This window comes from Natator depressus, chromosome 11 (genome assembly GCF_965152275.1).
Source record: "Natator depressus isolate rNatDep1 chromosome 11, rNatDep2.hap1, whole genome shotgun sequence".
NCBI lineage: Eukaryota > Metazoa > Chordata > Testudines > Cheloniidae > Natator > Natator depressus.
The window spans coordinates 30,579,681-30,602,694 of record NC_134244.1 but is presented as its reverse complement, the minus strand read 5'-3'; the positions used below and the strand labels follow the sequence as shown (position 1 = coordinate 30,602,694).

General features: G+C 40.0%; 1 protein-coding gene across 2 annotated transcripts in view; it reads right to left on the bottom strand.

The window, feature by feature from the left end:
• Positions 1–2,608: 2,608 nt before the first annotated feature.
• Positions 2,609–23,014, bottom strand: part of GPD2 (glycerol-3-phosphate dehydrogenase 2) — a 123,571-nt gene continuing 103,165 nt past the window's right edge. For both annotated transcript variants that reach the window (XM_074967369.1, XM_074967368.1), the window contains 8 exons: positions 19,043–19,177; positions 18,632–18,807; positions 17,930–18,061; positions 17,309–17,467; positions 12,322–12,434; positions 12,145–12,223; positions 11,935–12,033; positions 2,609–5,694 (listed from right to left, as the gene is read on the bottom strand). In XM_074967369.1, coding sequence (XP_074823470.1) covers positions 5,569–5,694; positions 11,935–12,033; positions 12,145–12,223; positions 12,322–12,434; positions 17,309–17,467; positions 17,930–18,061; positions 18,632–18,807; positions 19,043–19,177 — 1,019 coding nt within the window. In that variant the 3' untranslated portion in view covers positions 2,609–5,568. The remainder of the gene's footprint in view (positions 5,695–11,934; positions 12,034–12,144; positions 12,224–12,321; positions 12,435–17,308; positions 17,468–17,929; positions 18,062–18,631; positions 18,808–19,042; positions 19,178–23,014) is intronic.

Below are 23,014 nucleotides of genomic sequence, written 5' to 3'. Positions count from 1 at the left end.
CTTTACTATCTTTTAAATTGTTTTGACTAGATATTAAATAGCAAACAGTAAAACTTGGATTCACATGAAAGATGCATTAATCAGTTCATAAAATCAGAACAATTAATAGTCTGAAATTCAGACTGATCTCGATCTTGACTGAAACAAGTGCGGTTTACCAAGCTATTCTGGATTCTTAAATTCACATTCTCTCCAAGCAAATCATAGAACAGGTTGGAAAAAGCAGTAATTTATGAAAACATGGTACACCATAATTTTGCCATTTTTCTGCAATAAGGATGGCAAATGATTCATGGGAGGAAATGAAATATATTTCACTGTCAGTTCAGTAGATCTGAGAATTTACAGCTTCTTGACATGGACAGGAAAAATTCAGCATGCATAAAAATGAATTTCAGATCTGTTAATTGTAGGGATGCAAAAATAAAAAATGAATCTTGGTGGTTCAGTAAACTAAACAGCAACTCATAAGAGAACAAAATAAGGGGGGGGGGGGAAGTCCTCTGTTTATTTTGGTGAGGGTAAGGGGCTGGGGAAGAAGGAGCCCTTGCTTTGAAAAGAATCTGAGAATCAGTCTACACTGATTGAACTCACTTCAGTTAGCATCAGTTTTACTGATCAAGCTAATTACATTTACATCACTTAGACAAACAGATTAAGGTATCTTGGTAAGACAGAATCAAATGTGTCTTGTTTAGTTAAATAAAGCACATAAAGGAGAAAAAAGCCAGATTTACATATCCAGTTACATTGCATAAAGAGCCCCATTACACTTCTGGATATTTTAACTGAAGGGCAGTAAGCTCATTGCTATAAAGATGCACTATATACACAATAAACTATCACCTAAAACATGCACCTGTAAGCAAAGTGCAGTTTTAATTGCCATTAAATAAAAGAGAAGCCAAGCTGAGATCACCATTAATTTGAAAACTTTCAAAAGTGTCACTCTGAAGTCATGCTGGACTAATGGGAACTAATGGGAAACAAGAGCCAGACTTGGAAGAGTGGATGTTATTTGGCAGTGGCCAAGAGATCAAATTCAGTTACAGATACAGTACCAACTTAAACGTCTGTGGAAACAGGTTCTCGCAACTATTCTGTACACATCCAATCAAATCATCTAATACACATCTAAAGTCTTCATGAATGGCTTGTTGTGAAAAAGCTAATGGGATAAATAAAGGAGCCTGCCATTGAGCTCAGGATATCTATGTACTAGTCTCTTTTTCTATCTATGAAATATGAAGAGCAAAGATGAGCCCAGCAATTTGCCCATATCATTGGTTTCTTGCATAAACTGAACACTGGTTCCGGAGTGAAGCCAACCACCTTCTTGTGACACTACCTGTGCAAATATCCTGCAGTGTCACCAAAGCTCTCGTACCACTCTATATACATTCACAACTCTGGTGACTAATTAGAGGAATAAGGGATAAAATGTAAAGGAAACAAAAATCTGAAATCATGACAAGCCCTTCATTTTTAGTGGGGCAGAAACAAATATCTCACTTAAGCGACAAAGATACATCCTTGTCGAAGATGTGTTTTTCTCTCAATATTTTGCTGCCTCTAATCAAATGCAATCAGTTCACATTTGACATAGGAATCACCCAGTCTGAGCACTGACACTAAAATATTAATGTTGCTATGATATTCCATATCATATTTCTATGCTCACTGCAACCGATTTTATCTACAACAAATCTGCACCTTCTCCATATATTTAATGCTAAGAGAGGGCTGAAGTTCTTACTCTGGCAAGAATCCTATTAATTTCAATGGGAGTTTTGCCTGAGGAAGGGATTCAGGATCACACTCCTAAGCAATTTTAGGACTGTAAATATTTGAGAAAGTATTATGGTAAATGTTTTCTGACAAATCATTTATACAAGGCAGAATGCACAATGTTTTTAATCTTTTGCAATTGCACTCTGGAGGTAACAGTTCTGTATATTTTACAGTGCTTTGGTTTTCACCCCTGCAGCACATACCCAACGTCTGCATGCAGCATGGCTAAATGAAAATATAGGCTATCCCTGCCACATGACTAAATTAAAACCTATAAAATAATACGGGCATTACAAAATTTGTGTTAAAACTGATAATAGCGATTCTGATTTACTGACAATGAAAATATATAGCATTTTTCTGTAAGAACATTTATCAACACTTGGCAACCCTAGACTAACTTGACATGTAAAATGATCAAAATGGATCTTGTATGTAATCTTTTCCATTCATTTCTATTTATTTTAGTTATGATAACATTTATCATTGTGCATAGGAAGATTGAGCTTGAAAAGATTTAGTTAAACAAAATTCCTGTTGAAATTGGCTAGTTGTATTTTTAGTATGAGTTTTCAAAATAGGATACTCACAGAACATCTCACCTGTATTTCAGCAGTAAATGAATCTACCTGATAATGATAAATCTGTATTAACTTTTATGATTTAAAACCACTGAATTCTGAACTAAATGACATGTATTTGCTAAATATACTATTTACTAAAAAGTATCTACTTTGCACCTTTATTCTAAACTTGTTTAAGACTAAGCAAAGTTATTTCTGTAACTGCCAGTAACATCAAAGTACCTGTGAGTGTACCATTTTAATCAGTTTTATTGATTCATGCTTTCAGTTCTTATTCAGTTAAAAACAAGGCACATTAAATATATTCTCTTATTGCTCTATAAATGCATGCAGCTCATTCTGTATATCAAAAGTAATAAATAATGGCAATAAAACACTGAGACAGTTATAAAAATGACAACCCAGCCTCAAACACAGTATTTAACAGTCCAATCTAGAACAATAAACCAACACAATACATAAAAGTGCCACATGGAAAAATATGCAGTATACATCTCTCCCCCTTCCCACAGACACTATTGAACTTATAGTTTTTGTTTAAACAGTAGTTGTTTCACACTACATTAGAACAATGAAATTTTACAGCTGAATTGACCTGAACAATAATCATGAAATCTTTTTTCAAAACATAAAAAAGTGTGTTGATGAAATCAAATAATTCTGGATTTTTTCATTTTACTATTTAAACCAGTATAAATAACATATGCAACTTTTTATGTTGTACAAAGTAAGTATTTATACACATTCTACTGTGCCACAAGAAACCAAAAAAGCAGAGGGCTAAGACATTTATTACAGCTAAAATTCAAAGTAAATCAATATAACAGGACAGGCACACAGCCATGAAAATCCCTTTACATTCTGCATGTTATATTTACATTAGTAAAGCAAAAGAACAGCAAGGAGTGGGTATGTAGTAGACAGTCTAGGCTTTACAGTGAAACCTCAATTATCATTCTTAATTGTACAACTTATTAAGGGAGTAGAGGGGGAACTATTTTAAAAGGTGTACTGAACCATAAAAAATATGTTAAATACAATGGTTTTCTTCGCCTGACCTGAAAAAGCCTCTTATGTGTCACTTGTAGCCATTACACTTTAAAAATTATTGGTAGCATAATGTCTTTTTGAAAAATATAAAACAAAACTCTGTATTATTGTACCTTGATTTCCCCCCAGTTCTGGAATATGTGGCAAAATTGTTATTGTGTTCTTCATTCTTTCCCTTGAAAGGACATTTGACACAAATAGCTTAATATCTCAAAAATACAGATATACATTTTATCCAGTGTATATTGACATATTTCAATGCAAAAGCTTGATAGAGAAACAATCCTATGACGTTTTTGTTCATAAATTGACCTCATATAGTCTAAGTGTGCACAAGGACTTAATTCACATGGATTGAGCCATACTAAAGAGTGCTCAGTGGTCTCAAAGGCAAGAAAAGTTAGTTCCCCACTGCGATGTGTACAATAAGGTACAAAGCATCTTAATGTTAGGAAAACCTAATAACGAAAAATCATTTAAAATCATTTTAACCTGGGACTTTTTAGAAGACAATCTAAGCAAAATCTTGGGGGGAAGACAAAGTGCTCTGTATTCATTTAAGAATTTCAGGTGGGTTTTTCCTCCTTCCATTTTTAGATAGATACAGTTTTAATAGCTGGAAACTTGTCAGACCAAAATATTCAACCACCACCACCTACAGTTAGCACTATTATCATAGTTACTACAAGTCCTCAGCACCTATATACTTTGGATCTGAATTTTTTTAATTGTCTATTTTTCAGAACTGTACTGCTTGCAGAATATTAACTTGGCATCATGTTAAAGAATTTTCAAAACAGGATTAAAATTAATCAGATTTTGCATTTAGTTGTGTACAGATGTGGTGGCATTTTAAACTCAAGGCTTCTGGTTTGACATGTAAACTGGTATTTATACTCATTTATACTTATACTCAAAGGAGTATTATGAAAGAGACACACCAACAAAATATGCATTCATTTTCCCCTCCCTGCCACAGATCAGGCAGAAATCCTCCATCTGATCTTAATGCTGATCATAGCCAATTTAATAATAGGAAGAGTCACAGGGTAAATAGCCAGGTGGAGCATTTGTTGAGAATGGCTCAAATAAATGGTCCAAAACTGGCTCTTTCAGCAAATTAATGCAAAGGCGAATAGCCCTTACCACATTTCAGTAAGGCCTGCTGGAATGCAAAGTAACTTTCCCATTTAAGTGTACATTTTGCAAATATTAAGTGGTTAGGATTAGTGCACTATGGCAAAGTTCTTTTGTTTTACATACTTTCAGTATTTATCTAAAAGTACAAAAACAGTCTGACACTTTATAGTACACTGCAATACCTGCTAGACAATGGCATATACTGAAGACAGCATGGTTTTCACTGGGAGGAGTGAAAGCTGTACCCATACATTTTTAACTCTAAATTATAACTCATCTATGAGATTTTTGGTTTTTTTGGTCCAATCTTGTGCTCTTCCAGTCTTATGCTGTCAAATTTTTATTGCCAGAAATCTGTCTGGCAATGAAACTGGTGCCATTGAATGAGAACAACATTGAGAAGTACTGAAGTGACTATCTATGTAACGTTTCATAAATATAACTATGATTCCTTACCAGGACGTTTAATTTAGGCAGCGCTCAAGATATTTCTTTGTGGCATCCTCCTGAAACCTAAATGTGAACATTCCCCCTTCCCCCACCAAAATGATTCCTCTCTTCCTTTTACTGGACAGGCACTTTGAACACATATGGTCTTGCACATATGCAGAATACTTTTAGTGATTGGATCTTAGGAAGCAGTCACTTTCTGCGCACCATTTCTTTTTAAGGGGGAAGATTATCTAAAAGCTTAAAGTTGAGAAAGGTAGTGTCTGTGAACAAGCCTTTTGCAGACTCTATTCTGAATTCCTGCAAATAATTTCTACTTTTAAAGCATGTCCCGTCCAAAAGGCCACATTTTAATATTTTAGTATTAATATCAGCACAGAAAATAAGGAAAAATAAATGTATCAGTGTGTTTTTGTATACCCTGACCACCAGATACAGTTCACTAGAATAAACAGATATTTGAAAACATTGGAATATTTTTCAGCACTGAACAAGGCAGCTACACATAGACAAATTCTCTGGTAGCTGTAAGCAGGTTTTGTACTTCTCAAACTCACAGTCCACCACCACTTCGATCCACTGGAATAACAACTCTCTCACGTAGGTTCTCTTCAGCAGTTTTCATAAGTACAGCCAATCGGCTTCCAGACACATATCCTTTCTGAATAGCACTCATGAGCTTAAAAAAACCAATGTTTACAGCATATTAATGATAGTAGCCAAATTTAATTGCTGGACAACACTTAAAGAGATACTAACCCCACAGGCTGAAGTCTTTCTTGCACTGGGGATTCAACCCATTGGTGACCAACCAGTAAGGTAGCTGCAACTAAAGCAAACCCATCATGTAGACAAGGAAAATTGCTCTGAGCTGCTATTTCCATTGGTGCAGCCTACCCCTGCTTGAAACTAGGATATACTGCACTGGTGTAAATCAGTTTGTAGCTATGTACACTGTCTATACTAGGGGTTTGGAACGGTTGCAACTTCCCCTGATGGGTTGCTACCAATGGCTGAAATTGAGACAAATCTCCAGTGTAAACAATGCCAGAGTTAATGAAGTATGTTGTCCAAACCAGTAGCAAGATTAAAACACAATAAATAACGCTATTATTATTATTATTAAAGGTTTTAAACAAAATGGTTGGTATTGCTTTCTAGGGCTGGATTGTGCCGCCCTTTAAATGTACATTTTCCAGTGTGGCCCATGGTAGTTTTGCCTGTGTATGGGCTGCAGGACATGTACAAGTTACTGATGTGATATATTTGCAACAAAAGTGCAGCAGACCCCCCTACCCCATGGCTTTCTAAAGCCATTCATTACAATCAAGCTTGCAAGATAATTCATGTGTGTGAATTCTTTTTAAATCTGAAAAGAAAGAGTCACAAAGATAGAAAAGAGAACATATTTCCTGATCTACCACTGCCCCTGCAATGTATCTTTCTCATTTAGCAGTCTTATTCTAGTGATAGTGTACTTGACTTCCACGATTCTTCTAAATCCAAATTTCTTTAGACCAGTGTTTCCCAAACTTGGGACACTGCTTGTTCAGGGAAAGCCCCTGGCAGGCCGGGGCGGTCTGATTAACTGCCGCGTCCGCAGGTTCGGCCGATCGCGGTTCCCACTGGCCGCAGTTCGCCGCTGCAGGCCAATGGGGGCTGCGGGAAGCAGCGGCCCGGCCTGGCCCGCCAGGGGCTTTCCCTGAACAACCGGCGTCCCAAGTTTGGGAAACACTGCTTTAGACTTTTAAAACTAGTTTGCATTTAAGTCCTTGAAACTGGACTCTCAGCATTACCTTAATGAACATACTCTAGTGTTAGACTTTAGATTTTTGTTTTTAAAAATCGATGGATAAGAGCCGCATTGGACTTGAAAGTACATGTAGTCAGCTGGTCAGAGACTTTCTAATACAAAAAGCAATCGGCACTTACAAAATATTTCTTCCTCTCAACAGGAGCTAAATAGCCAGCTCACTTCAGATTTCTTCCCTTTTTACAAAACTATCGCAGGTAGACTTGGGCCCACACAAACCTGGTGACCTGGAGGATAATTAACCTCCAAGAGAATGTCTGCTAGAAAAATCTGTCTGGCCCCAAAGGGAGCATGCCACAGAGGACCAATTCATCCAGTCCCTCCTCCTCCTGTTTAACTGCTCTTTCCCCTGTCTTCTGTGGCCTCCACCTACAGTTTCACAGCCTCTGGTCCACGTAAGTGAAGGCAGCATTGGACCCTTGAACAGTACTTGCTGTCCAAAAAATATCCAAATATCTACACAGTAATGTTAAAGATCTGCCAGATTCTCAGCTGGTGTAAATTGTCATAGTTCCACTCTCGCCAGTGGAAATATGCCAGTCGACACAGTCAAGAAACTGGTCTGTGATGTAACAGACTAGTGATCACAACTGCATTAGCTACCCAGATGCTGATATGTTCTTCTATTCAGGTCTTACTCTACAAGAATCAGGAAAACATCCTTTTTTATCTTCCTTCCTCCAGTATTGATTTGTGTGATATCTGACTTTTCTCTTAAAGACTAGACTAGAGCTGAGCAAACAAACACTTTGTAACAACGTATCTAATGAATTTAGCTTCTGCTTCTGTTTTTGATATATCTGTGAGCATCATGATTTCTTCATGACTATTCTTTATTTAAAAACTCCTAACTCTTTTTGACTCATTAGAGAGACTACAAACAGTTTCTGAAAGCATCCATTGTTGACTGTTTGCAACTGGTCAGAAAAAATCACATGGCAGTGTTTTGTTCCCCACTTGGATAAGTGAGCAAGCGCCTTGAAACACATTCAAATACTGTACAAATTTCCACAAGTATTTGCAAACATAAGTTTCCACAAACATTCTGTCAATGAAAGTTTTATGAAAGTAATCCAATGAAAGTTTTCAGAAAGCAAACAGAAAAGGAGCATGAATCCTAATATATCCATTTAAAAAGATTTACTACCATTTAAGTAAGTTCCACACATTTAATTACCTTGGTGGCAAAAATCAAAGGTTTGTTTTATTACTTGTTACCTTTTTTACTTGTTATTTTAAAACTTAATTTATAGTAGTGCACAATATGCTACATGCTGTCCACATACATAGAAGACATTCAGCCCAAATGTACAAAGGTCTGATTATTGAAGCTTTGAGGCCTATGACCTCAGTAACCAGATTTCAAACATTTATTTTCATTTCTTTTTTTAAGGAACCTGTTTCAAAATGTGGCTTACGGTGCATTTTTGAAACAGAGGACAAACTAGAAGCCACCAATAATTAGTTTTTAAAAATATGCAAAAAGTGCTGTCATTCACATTTTGGAAGTATTAAAACCACAAAAAACAGACAACCTCTAAAGAGAGTATTGAGCACAATAAACACTGCATGATTAATTGCCAGTTTTCTGTTTCTGAATTATAGTGCACCTCAACTAACCAAGTTACAGCATAACATACTCAGAAATGGAGAGAGTTCTGTTTATAAAATGCAAAATCAAATTTCTTCCCCCGTTGAAACTTTTATATAAAAAGGTGGGCTCTCTCTCAATTGCCTGAAAAGATGTGTGATTTTTTTTTTAAAGAAAATATATTAGGATTATGTCACAGGATTATTTTTTCCATTTTATTTTAAATGTTTTTTGGTGACTATGTTTTAGGCAAATAAATCCTCCCTTTTTAGAATGCTGGACATAAGTTGTAAAAATTTTCTGCATTTAGATTCAAGAATGCTCTTATCTACAGCTCATCTCCAGAGAGACAATTACCATTTCCTTTGCCTTGATCTTGTTTGTTTAACTTGACACAGTGAAGAAAGGGCTGACATTGACCAAAATCCCCAGCATTAATTTATCGCATGTTCAGCATTCATCATTGCCCTGATTCAGGAAAGACCTGGCAGTCATTTGAAATACCTGACCAATAAGGCTCTACAAAAACAGACCTGGCTGGAAAACTGCTCATGTGAGGGGAGTCAAATGGTTGGAGGCAAACAATTTAGTGGTATCTTTATTGCCCCCTTTTTTTTTTTTGGAAAGCATTTGCAGAAAGATGCATAGAAAACTGATGTTAATGTCCTCCTTTCATGCACTTCTCTCTTTAGATCATTCAGAAATTAAGCAGGACAACGTGGATGGCATACACCACACTTTGAACCTGCAGCTTCTTGCCCCCGATACTTTTTCAGTTAAGCTTTTAATCAATAGTCCTATTAAGCATGAACAAAAGCTATTGTTTTAACTGTGCAGCAGCTGGCCAAGTTGTGCCCACAGATGTGTGGGTGGCTTATTGCCTAATTTGAAGGAAGCAACAGGCATGATTCAGCCCTCTACTACTGAAAGGATACCCCGACAAACTACAGGATAGACTGTCTGGACCTAAGGAGGGTTTTTTCTGCATAGGAAAAACTACTTTAGTTTCAGAGTTGCTTGGGAATTCTTTGGGGGAGGATGGGGGATAAGTGGTATTTCGCCCTCTTGCATTGCCTAGGCACTGTGGCCTCAAACAGCTTCTGAGGACTCCTGACAGCATGTGCCACCCAACTGCAGCTATTCCCTGATGGAATCTCCACAGCACGGACAGAAAATCCACATAAATGGCTACTGCAGAATTGATCAGCAGTGTATTGCTCTGTTTCGCCCCTCAAGTTTGCTAGGAGACTTACAGAGAGTGATGGGCTCCTAACCCTATCCCTGAAGGTAGGGTTCTACACGGAGATGCTTGTACAGGGTTTGAGTTTGCATCAGGAGACCGTTAGTCATTTCTGTGTTGCCCCCAGTTCAGATCTGCTGATTTAGGATCCTCTCTCACAGAAGTCAAGGGGAGCATGAAGTCTTTTGTTCTTTCCCCTCAGCAAATCTTTTAGTTGGGTTACTTTAATTAAAAAAAAAAAAAAAAAAAAAGGTACAGAAGACAGCCCACTATTTTAGGTTTCAGAGTAACAGCCGTGTTAGTCTGTATTCGCAAAAAGAAAAGGAGTACTTGTGGCACCTTAGAGACTAACCAATTTATTTGAGCATAAGCTTTCGTGAGCTACAGCTCACTTCATTGGATGCATACTGTGGAAAGTATAGAAGATCTTATTATATACACACAAAAAGCATGAAAAAATACCTGCTCCCACCCCACTCTCCTGCTGGTAATAGCTTATCTAAAGTGACCACTCTCCTTACAATGTGTATGATAATCAAGGTGGGCCATTTCCAGCACAAATCCAGGTTCTCACCCCCCCACACACACACACACAAACTCACTCTCCTGCTGGTAATAGCTTATCCAAAGTGACCACTCTCCTTACATTGTGTATGGTAATCAAGGTGGGCCATTTCCAGAACAAATCCAGGGTTTAACAAGAACATCGGGGGGGGGGGGCGGCGGAGGAGGGGGGTAGGAAAAAACAAGGGGAAATAGGCTACCTTGCATAATGACTAAGCCACTCCCAGGCTCTATTCAAGCCTAAGTTAATTGTATCCAATTTGCAAATGAATTCCAATTCAGCAGTTTCTCACTGGAGTCTGGATTTGAAGTTTTTTTTGTTGTAAAATAGCGACTTTCATGTCTGTAATCGCGTGACCAGAGAGATTGAAGTGTTCTCTGACTGGTTTATGAATGTTATAATTCTTGACATCTGATTTGTGTTCATTTACTCATAAGCTATTACCAGCAGGAGAGTGAGTTGGGGGGGGGGGGGGAGAAGAGAGAAAACCTGGATTTGTGCTGGAAATGGCCCAACTTGATTATCATACACATTGAAAGGAGAGTGATCACTTTAGATAAGCTATTACCAGCAGGAGAGTGGGGTGGGAGGAGGTATTTTTTCATGCTTTTTGTGTGTATATAATAAGATCTTCTATACTTTCCACAGTATGCATCCGATGAAGTGAGCTGTAGCTCACGAAAGCTTATGCTCAAATAAATTGGTTAGTCTCTAAGGTGCCACAAGTACTCCTTTTCTTTTTGCCCACTATTTTAGCCTCCCGACAGCTGGGGAAAACACAACAAAAGGGAGGAAGACAAACTCCATGTTTAAAAAGAAAATTCCTAGCAGTCATGGATGGATGATACCTACTAGCTCAATTAGTATATCCCCTTGCCAACGCAGGACAGGCTTGGGGTGAAATCCTGGCCCCGCTGAAGGCAATATTCAAAATTCCTACAGATTTCAATGGGGCCTGGATTTCAGCCTCAGGAAATTCTTCACTGCAACAGTTAGCTTGGGTTAGTACTCTCAAGTTACTACACTCAAGCTAGCCTAGTGTTCTGCTTTGTAGTCACTCTCACTCAGAGCTAGTCTCTAGAGAGAGGGATCACAATACGCAACACTTGAGCTACACAGAAGGATTTGATTAGCGTCTGATGAGTTGCTGTGATGTGAGCTGCTGCATCCCCACTGTATTACTAGTGCTGTTGTCAGCCAACCATACCCACTGATAGGCTAGTTGGCTGGATCTTAAAGCACCACCCAGCTCAAACTAGAGATTTGTGTGCGGGATGGCAACCGGGTTAGCAAGAAAACTGAGTTACACTTCAAGCTAATAAAGCAGTGAAAACAACCCCTCAGTCTCTCTCTCCAATGCTTTGTCCAGGCATAATGGTCATCACTAAAAAAAAAAAAACAACTTATAAGCACATGCTGCAGCATTTGCCCTTACAAGGACAGGCTCAGAGTATAGGAAACATTGTGATCAATACAAACAGTGGTGTAGAAATTGTTAGTATTTCTTAATGTTGATTCAAGCATTGTCCACCTTTAGGCAACGTAAATTCATATACAATTAATAATGAATAAAAAATGAATGGCAAGTCTGTAAAATTTTATGTACAAACTCTACATCTAGCTTTGATAATTAATTTCCAATATACAGAGCAAAAGGAGATGAGGGTTCTTGTGTTCCTTTCATTACAACTAAAATAGAAAACCACTCACCTGCAAAAACTCATCGAGTTCAACCTGCCCATTTTTGTTCAAATCCACTTCATTTAAAATCTCATGAAGTGTATTTTCATCAATTTGAATGCTGATGCTCTAAATAAAAGAACAACAAAAACAGGCAAATCAACTGGATCAGTTAAACATGATTTATACCATACTACACAACTGAGATAAGAATTCAAAAAATCAAAAGAGAAATTTTACCTCTAACACACTTTGAACATCCAGTATGGTAATAAAGCCTTTCTTTTCTTTATCAAACATGTGGAATCTCTTTTTATATCTGCAAAATAGGATTATTAATGGAAAAGGAATACACAAAAGATTGACAGAAATATCTTCCCAGGGACTATCTGGGAGGTCCATTTGTACTTCATTTACCTGTCAATATCTGAAGGTATAAGAGTGATTTCAGAGCTGTCTGTTAATTGCCCTACTTTTGCCTTGTAGCCCATTTCATAATACAGAAACTTTTTAGCAGATTCAAGTTCTTCCTAAAATATGAAAGAAACAAAGTCTCAGTTCTAGAATAATACTGAATATTTACATGCTGAATTTCTTCTATACCGTAATATTTCATTGGCTCCTTTCACATACTTATAATTGCTGGTCTTTAGAGGAATATCAGCATTTGATGGCCAAAAAAGTGCTTAGAGTGAACAAGGTCATTAAGATAAGGAACCATTTCATGCTTCATCTAGATCACTGGCTTTGACATACAAGTGTTGATTATCAATTGATAATTATACTGAAGACATGGAATGCAAAGATTTTTAGGGCCATATCATGCCCTCAGTCCACACATGCAACTCACAGAGATGTCACCAAAAACAGCACTTCCAGATCAAGTCTATGAAATCACCTTTCATTAAGAATTGGTATCTTATTCTTCACTTATTTAAGAGTTGTGGGTGGGGTTTTGGGTATTTAACATCGTGTGTGGAAGGCCATAAAATGCATATTTACCCGAGAGATTGGCTCTGACCCTTCCAGCTCCCTTCAATATTGTAGTCAAATGAGAATTTACAGCCTTTAATCAAATGATCACATACTATTTCTCAAATATATAATACAGTATATTAGCTTAGCATACACTTATTTTCTACAACCTTAATTAGAATTATATAGCATCTTTAGTATTTATTGTCAATGTATACCATAAAAGTCACCAATACAAAGAGTTCACAGTAAACCGTACTTACTCAATATACTATAGATTATATATAAATGGCACATACCAATAGTACAAATTTGCTGGGTGGGGGTGTGTGTGTGTGTGTGTATCCTAAGTTTATAGCCAGGGCACACATGTGGCAAAGATTTACACCCGTGATTAATTAAATATCTTCCACTGTTGTACCTCTATTGGTCCCAGGATATTAGAGAGACAAGGTGGGTGAGGCAGTATCTTGTATTGGACCAACTTCTGTGGGTGAAAAAGGCAAGCGTTTGAGCAGAACTCTTTTTCAGGTCTTTAAGCATATGAGGAGAACTACTGAGCTTATCAGGACTACTCACATGCTTCATGTTAAGCAGGTACACAAGTCTTTAGAGGATCAGGACCTAAGTTAGCTTTGAAGTTAATGGCCTCCTCCCCTGGAGGAATGCTGTGTTGATAATATACTGCACTCTCTACCCCCAAACAGCAGAAAGATATACTGGACCATAATGAAAATAGAGCACAGATAGGAATGAAAAAAATAATCACATTTAAAGATGCTACATGTGTAGCTACTGTAACAGGGTGATATGCCCCTGTAAAGGCCAGGTGTCCTGGGGCCAGTGAGCCCTGTACTAAGGCAGAACCCTGTTAAAAAATAGATAAGTACCTGGCAATTTGCAAGGGATCAGGTGATTGCCTGATAAGCACTGGATTCCGATAAGGGCTGAAAGAACTGAGGGAGGAGTGCTGTAAGCAGCAGGTTGGCTCCGGCAGCAGTGGGACTCCCAGACAGCTGGCTTGTAGGATTGGGAAAGAGCTACCAGAGCTGGGGGACTCCCACAATGAAGTCCTGAGGTAAGGGAAAGGGACCTGGTTTGGCCATTGGATTTATGTTGAACTGTTTATTTGTTGTTTTTTCTGAAGACTGTTGGTACGACCAATAAATGAAGCCCTGAGAAAAAGGGGGTGCTCCAGAAACTGGGCATGGTGTCACTCCTTCCTGGGCTGGAGAGAGGCCATCAGTCTACACTTACAGAAACTGTATGTTATTTGTATTGTTGGAGAAATGTGTGCATGATGATCATGCAACTGTGTGATCATGCAACTAAAGACTGTATCATAATGCGTATGCGCAAGGGGTTAGAGAAAGGTTGCCATGCAATCTCAGTGCTGACATTTTCTGACTGGTTTGCAACCTTAGCACTCTTAACCTAATGTTTTGGATAGAATTATATGAATCCTAACATGTACTAATTTACCAAAATGATTTTCTTTTGAATTTAATTTCTTTTGTTTCTCTATTTTTAACCAAACCCCTTCCAGTTAGTTTACTGTAGCTATAGTACAACAACCCTTCCCTTCCTCCTTCAAGATATGTACCAAGCAAATTAGCACACATCTGTGATATAACTGCATCCCTCTTTTTATGAATCCCTCTGGAAAGGCTTAGAGTCATCACAAGTCCTTCAGCTGAGAGAATTCAAATGATACTCCTCGGGGAATTCTGCATCACTGTGCGTGCACAGAATTCATGTCCCTTGCAGATTTCTTTGCTTCCCCGCAGAAAAATTACTCTCCGACAGGGAAGCTGCAAGAGCAGTTGTGAACCACTCCCTAGCTGCTCGGGTACATCATTTCAGGCACCCGGAGCAGCAGGCGGAGAGTTAAATCACCACAGAGCTGGGGACACCCCAGCCAGTGGCTCCTACCATGAGCCAGGATCAGCTGCTAATCCCAGCTGGACTGGAGGCAGGAGAGGACGGACCTTCCTCTTTCTCTGCAAGGAGTGGCTGGGGCTGTCAGATGCACCCCCATAAACCTCTTCCAGATTCAGGAAGCTCAGCATCATATCCTGCTTTCTGCCCCCATAGCTCCTCAACTGCAGGGGGGAGGGGGAAGGAAAGGGGTCACTGTACAAGGAGCTGCTCCCGCATCCACCCAACCCCCATGCATCCAGACCTCCCATACCCAGACACCCCCGCCAAGCCTCACCCCGTACACCCAAAACCCCCAGTCTTCCATACTCAAACCCCACCTCACTGAATCTCAACCCCTGCATCTGGAGCCCTCTGCCTCCGGACCCTAACCCCTGCACCCAGACCACCCCCCACTGAGCTTCCTGCACTCAAACTCCCATTCTGACGAGCCCCACACCCCTGCACCACCCTGAGCCCCACATCCAGACACCCACAGCACTGACCCCCAATTAGCTGCACCCAGACCCTCACCCACCAAGCCCACTCCCCAAGCACACAGACACCCCTGCTGAGACCCCCCTCATCCAGACCCTCCTGCTGAGCCCCAACCACTTTCACCTGGAAGCCCCAGCAGAGTCCCATTACCCTTGCACCTGGAGCCCTCCAATGAGCCTCTGTGCATCCGGATCCCCCCACACTGAGCTGCCTGCACCCAGATTGTCCCACACAATACTCTCACCCCACACCTGGATCCCCACACACTGAGCCCCTCCACACTTGGATCCTGCCTGGTTAAGCCTGCCTGCCCCACACCTGGTGCCTCGGGGTGTTTCTGTGGCAGGCCCAGGCCTTGTGCCATGTCAGGGTTGGGTGCAGCCTTACCACTGAGTCTGTGTCCCCAGGGTGGGGGGGTGAAGAGGCTGCGGGGTGATCTCCCAACTTCGTGCACTGCCATGCTGAAGCCTCTGCATTTATTTATGGACAAGTAAAACTTGCAGAATTTTAAAATATTGTGTGAAGAATTTTTAATTTTTTGGTGCAGAATTTTTATTTTTTGGTGCAGAACGCAGGAATAAAATGAGCTTCTTTCTGAACTTTAATACAACTTCTAACTGGCTAAAAGGTATCGTGAATGAGCAATAGGAGGCTTCATGTTCCTTTAGGAGCTGAGAGAACCACAACATGCATGCAGTCCTGCCCTCTTCAAGAGGTGTGAGTGAATCAAGCTCAAACCCGGGCATCCTGCTTGGACACAGGATTGTCTCTAACTGAATGAGCCAGCCCACATGACTGCACTTTTCTCCCTGACACTACTCCTCATGCTGCAGGAGCATTTTACGGCATTAAATGTGAGATCCTGCAAGGTGCTGGTCACATATCTTGCAATGAAAGTGAAGGATGCTCACCACCTGGGCCCTATGTGGACCATATCACTAGATTTCAATGGCTTCTCAGAGATGAGGGAAAGGAGAGAGAAAGATGACTTTGGGACTGTTAGTGAGGCCAACAGTGGTATCAAGCCCAACTTCATCATCAGTTCACAAAGGAAGCCTTATAAGAGAGGAGAAGGAAGATAAGAGGGATACAAAGAAAAAACAATGGGCAAATGCCATGCAAGCTTCCCTTCCACAGCTCTACCAACGAACAGCAGTCCTGTCTTGAAACGCTCCTACAAGTCAAATTTTGTCTCTCTCGAACTTTTCTGACAAATTTAATGTTGAACAAAATGTCCACTAAGGAACAGGATGAAACCTCCAATTTTACTTTCACTTTTAAATTACGCAGCTCAGCACTATAGATTCTGATCTTTTCAGAGCAACTGGAACTGGTTTGATAGCTTTTTTTTTTTATAATGGCATATGCCAAAAGAAAAGGGCATTTGCAATGTTCTATTAACAAATGCATGTCTAAACTGGTTTAAGACTGAAACTGATTAAGGAAAACAAGAGTAGAGCCCTGCAGCAGGATTGGGATTCTGCATGCCCCGCACGACCCACTGCCATAACAACAGGAGTGGATTGAACGTACTTTGTTGCAGGCAGGATTGGGTGGGCAAAAAACAGACTCTGGTAATTTGTGAGAAAACACTCAATCTCTCATCAGTTTGTCATAAATAGAATTTTCAGCAACGTAAAGCAAGTTTTTCTTTTTTTAAAATAAAGGTTTTAATTCTGAAATTTAAGTGAAGGATAGAAAGATTTGATGTCCTTTATAACAGGGGTTAAAGTATATTTTTATATGGCTTAAGCAAGATTTGTTTTATTGTTTTAGTGGTAGAAATTGTATCTGAATGTTTACACACATTAACCGACTGTGTGGGGTGGGTTTTTTTTTTTTTTTTTTTTTTTTTAGTAGAATGCGGAAATTTCTCTCTCTTGCGGGATTTGTGGGAGGGAGCAGGATAAAAATGCAAAAAACAATGCGGGAGCAGGATTAAAAAAAAATAATCCTGCACAGGGCTCTACAAGAGAGCTTAAAAAAAGTTCCAGTTCTAAAGTGTCTTTTGTACCTTTTTCTTCTGTTCACTCCAGTGAAGTTCCTTCCCCATTATATCAATAATTCTTGGTAAGGCTTCATCAGCGGCTTGCACGTTCAAGAAGGCCAGCCGAGTGCGACGTGAAATCATATCCACTGCAGTGCATGCATACTCTTTTACCCCATACATAACCTAGGATATTAGAATTGGATAAAAAGATAAAAAGAAAAAATGTAAGGTTCTGCAGTGTTTGGACATGGGAAAGGGGGCTGGACCTATGTGAGAATGAGGGAAAAAAATAGCATGAAGCTCTGGTAAACAGGGCGGTAAGGTGAACAAGAGCACTGGAGGGAGCGGATATGGAGCCTTATGCATATGTGCACATAAGGCCATAATTTGCTTAAGTGATTGAAGAAAATGGATTTATATGAAGCAAGCCCCACTTTTTTTGCTGCAATATAAAAAAGCATCTGGGCTCATGTGTTTAAATGCGTTTAATAAAAGTTCAGAAAAAAAATTATTCCATTATTTACTCAAATAAATTTCTGTTTACATGCCAGATACAGTCTCCATCCCCCTCTCCTACTTCACAGGGTGGGTGACTAATAATCACCACAAATTACAGAGACGAGAAACGTAGCCATTTTCACATACCTCAGCTTCAATATAAGGAAATTCAGATACAAGCCGTTTTCCAACAATAGGCCACCTCTTTCCAGTAACTTGGGCTATTTTGGCCACCTCAAAAGCCTTGTCACCATATGTAGACGCAAGGTGCTGAGCCACCTATAGAATTAAGAGCACATTTAGCGAACACTACGTCCCAGCACCTTCTGAGGCACAGATGAATAGATATAAAACTAGTCTTGTCAGTTCTCCCATAGCCTGTAATAAATAGGCTGAGGATGGTATTAGATTTTGATTGTGTGGGAGGAAACAACTTGAGTTGTGAATGCTTAGACCAGCACTAACACTACTATGCATGTATCAATGTAGCGGTGACTAATGATGCTTCAGCTCCTTTCTGCTACTGTGATCACCTTTGAAGAATAGATTTTGTTGGGCTTGAGGTGCCCAAGACCTAGCTTGTCATACATGTTTAAAAACAGAGGGCATAGCTTTGTGATTATGCAGACGCTGAAATAAAGAACGCACGTGGCTTTTAGTACTCCACTAGCAAAGGAAAATTTGTGACTGGATTTCTTTCTTATACAATTATTTCTGCCCTGACCAAACAGTGTAGTCTTATGCCAATTTAAGAGCCCTTAATACAGGCTGTGCGGCTGCTTTTTTTTTTTTTTTTTTAATGTTATTGATAACTAATACAAACACTGAGTAGAAATATAGTTGACTCACCTCACTTTCCAATCCGTAATCTTGGACCAGCCTAATGTAAAGAGTAGGACTCCAGTCCTTAGCCCCCTGCAGGAAAAGTCCTACCGTCTTACATGGACCTGCCTTGAGGTTGTGAGCCTGGATGGCTGCATCAATGGTATCTTGTGCCATGGAGCGATAGGTTGTCCATTTCCCACCTGCAAACAATCTGTTTTGGTAAACTAGTGGAAGTGTGTTGCATCGGCCAAACTTCACACTTAGTCCAGTTTCATCCTTACTGGACTTCAACTAGTAAATCACTTATTCGCTAATAACTAAATAATATTGCTTGTTCCTTCAAATCTGCTGTACAAACATTCACTACCTTTGACTTAAATACACTGGGGAATCCTGACAAAGCCATATGAGAGATCTGAAATGGATTTCCAGTACCTGCTATAGTAACAAGTCCACTGTCACTAACAGCAACAACATGATTCCGAGATATTGACTGGGTGTCTTTAGAGGTGGGATCTGTGACAAGAGGACGAATGCCGCTCCATGCTGCCAAGACATCTCCTCTTCTCACTGTTTAGAAGCAAATAATGGCCAAACAGAATTAGAAAAAAGCCTTCAGACTTAATCAGTTTTATTATTTTCTGGTTAAAAGCAAAGATTTCATTTTCTTAAAATTACTCTGGCACAAATAATGTTTACATTTCTCCCCTCAAATTCACATGCCAGATAGGCAAGGACAGAGGTATATGTATCCTCAATTTACTCACATCCTATGACTTAAAATAGCGTCTGTAAAATGTTATTGAAATCTATCTAATACTCACAACCCCCTTGGGAGAGAAGTATTATTATTCCCATTTTGAAGATGGGGAAATGGAACAGAGAAGCTGACATGACTGTCTCAAGGACAAGAGAGGGATTCAATATCAGAACCGGGTTACAATTCCAAGATTCCTGGTTCCCAGTCATGTGCTCAGACAACCTCAAATATGATGGAAATTAGGATACTTGTGACAGCCTGTGGATTTTACAATTCCAGCACACTTTTTTTATTTTGTTCTACAAACACCCTGCTCATTTCTTTTTACAACTATTTCTAACTGCCACAACATATGTGGCTGCATGGTATGTTTCACACTGACCTATTATTTAGTTATCTAATAGAAAGCGGGTCAGCAGCAACTTGTACATGCAACAGTCCACATACTAGTGAACCAAAACCATCTGATCATTAACATCTGAGTTACAACTGGTAACAAGAATCAAAAAATTATTTGGATGATCCTCCTAATGGCTCAGCTGTTAACACAGTGATCCACTATGCAATATTTAGGGATACCTCAGAACCCTTACTTTTGGGCCAGTTAGGCTAATGATGCTTTCAGCTCTCTACACAAAGGTTACCTAGCACCTTAGCATCTTGACGTCACCAAGACCTCAACAGAAAGTTAAAGGGAAAGTGTGGGTGAAATCCTTCCTTGCCAAGCCTATACCTGTTATTTGAAAAGGGGGGCGGGGGTTGAAGACCCTGAAGTCTCATCCTGCCCCCACCAAAATACTTGTCCTGATGTGAAGGTTTAGGGAGAAACAAAGAGCTTCCCCCACTGAGTGTCCAGCATGTGGGTAACCAGGGGCTGAACCTTTCCACAAAATACTTTTGTGATGTATGTAGAGATGAAGGAGGGGGATTCCACATCCTGGAAATCTCTCACCAGTTGAGTGGAGCTGGTGATGGTTTGCTGAGGGTAGAGAAAATTGGTCAGGTGGTTTTTTTTGCTAGGGTGAGCGGTCAGGATGATAGTAATTTTATTTTTAAAAAGGAAAAGATTTGTTTTCCTTGAAATCACTAGTTTCTCACACTTAAGTCCTCTATTTGTGTTCTATGCCTCGAGGTACAGAATTTCCTCTGGACTATCTCAAAGAGTCAGAGAGCCATTACAACACTGACTTTTCATATTTTTTTTTAAACCAGAAAAGCACAGTTGGTCTCAATCAACATTGTAATTGGCATCAACACTATTTAAAATGATGCAATTGCTATTCTGCTGTTCTCTTGTCTTGAGGAAACTGTTTAATTAGGAGAATGTAATGGCTATTATAAAGGAGCACAGTGGGCCTTTCTGAGCCCTCAATGAATTAACACCTCTACTACTGTGTAGCTTTATTTTTTTTTTTTTAAAGCCTTGTTACATGGAAGGTGAAAGATAAAACAACGTAAATGAAAGCTCACCTTCTTCATCTCTGTCTAAGGTGTCAGGAAGGCTGGATCCAGCAGTGACAGAAGTTGAGTGAATTTATACATCGTGTGACCATAATATAAAAACAAACAGCTTAAACCATATACGGTGCCCAGTTACTGCTCTGAGAACAATCAGCACTACCACTTCTCCACTGCTCAAAAAACAAACAAACAAACCAAAAACAAACAAACAAAGGTTCCAGCAGTAAAAGCTTCATTTTTTTTCCCAGTTAGTCTTTCAGTGGAGACCATCATTCCTGCCCCTCTTGACTGACTTTTGTCCCTCAGGCTAACATGTTAAAATTACACATTTTGAAAAAGGAACTTATCATAACCCCAGTCTTTCCATTATGCTGTTTCTCCTTACCCCTTTTCTTTATTTTAATCCCTTGATATGATAGGGCCTGTTGCTACTCCCACTGAAGTCAAGACTAAATTCCTTGGGACAGGACATTCCTTTTTCATCTTTATGCATACTTATGAAGCTACAAAAATTAACCACCACCAACAATTGATGTATCCAAGCTTCACTCCATCAAGTCACAAATTAACACTTAGCAAATTCTTCAAACAACAACCAGGGCTGCTCTCAAGACTTTAGGAATGGTTGGCGCACCAGGGTAAATCACCCAAATGGTCTTAGGATGTTGCCCAAAAGTAGAGGTTTAACATGAAACAGGGAGCTTAAAAACCTTACTCTATGTGTTGGCTTCGGGTAAGTCTACACTACAGCTGCTAGTGTAAATTGCAGCTTGAGGACACACACCCATTCTAAATATACCTGAGGTAATGTGCTAAAAATAGTGTGTACCCACAGCAGTGCAAGTTCGGGGGAGAGGCTAGCTGCCCAAAGTACCATCCTGTCTAAAACCCTAAATATGTATTCAGGATTGTTAGACCCTCGTACCACAAATGGCTACATCCCATATGCCATTGTGACGGGGGACACTCACGTCTCATGAGCACCTCCTGTTGGCAGAGTGCGAACCAGAACTCTTCCCTTTTCTGGTGCCCCCTGTTGGCTGTTGCCAGGCAGGTTTTCAGTGGCTCATCACATGAAGGAACCCCTTCTGGGATAACAAAGGTACAACAGGGCCTATCACAGTGCCCTGATTGGTATCTGCAGCCCTGTCTTTGGGCTCAGTTCTCAGCCCTTGTGGGCTAGCTTTAAGTCTGTGTCTGCCCTGTATAGAGCAATGCCCCCAGGGCTTTCTTCCTGGAGACTCCACTACCTGCCCTTCACTTGGGCCTCTAAACAAGCCTTATGCCTTTCTTGGGGCTCAGGCCACCCTGCCAGTGGGGGGATCCGGGCCCACCCACTATTCTGGGTCCCAACTTAGGGACCCTATAAGTAGCAGTCACATGCTGCTTCCTGGAATAGTTGCTGCTGATGATATTCCCTGGGCCTCTTCCTGTGTAACCCCTTCCTCTTCACCCTTATCGCAGGGCTGAAGTTATCGCTTCTTCCTTATGGAATGCAAATGTCACCAGAACCAGTTTAGTGGTTCTCCCTTAAGCTCCAGCCACCAGCAAGGATCACCCTTCCTTATTCCTCTGGTCCCTGCCGGAACTAATCTGCAGCTACTGCACTCTGACTGCTTCCCTACAACCTCTCTAGGCGGGCTGAAGGATGCACCTTTACTGCTCCTTTTTTGGGGTGGTACGATTGGACCGCAAGGCCACCAGTAAGGGGATCAAAGGGCCCAGTACACCCTATCACAGTGTCCTTGAACTGGAAATTACATCTCCAGTTTGAAACGTAGTTACAGCCTTAGAGAGTCATTTAAAATACAGGAGAGATTTTCCAGAGCAGTGGAATGGGCAGGGTTAGAGAATTAAAGCACAGCATTATCAGTGTCAAACATTTTAGCCCTCTAGCCTCTAACCTGAAAAAAGGCACCCAGAACTAGAGAGGTCCATTGTACAAACCGGAAAAATCAAAAGGCTTGAAAACCAACCAGTAAGGTAAATCTGTGCAATGCACTCATGCCTCTGACTTCAGATGGGCAATTTCTCTTCACGCATTTAAACACGCTAAGCATCATTTCTGTGTGTCTGCATGCCTGACATTTTGTTTCCAATACACTTTTCGAAAATTCTTCTAAAATGATTGGGTTACTATCCCAAGCTCTTATCTTGACAAATAAATCTTGTGGAAGTATACCCAG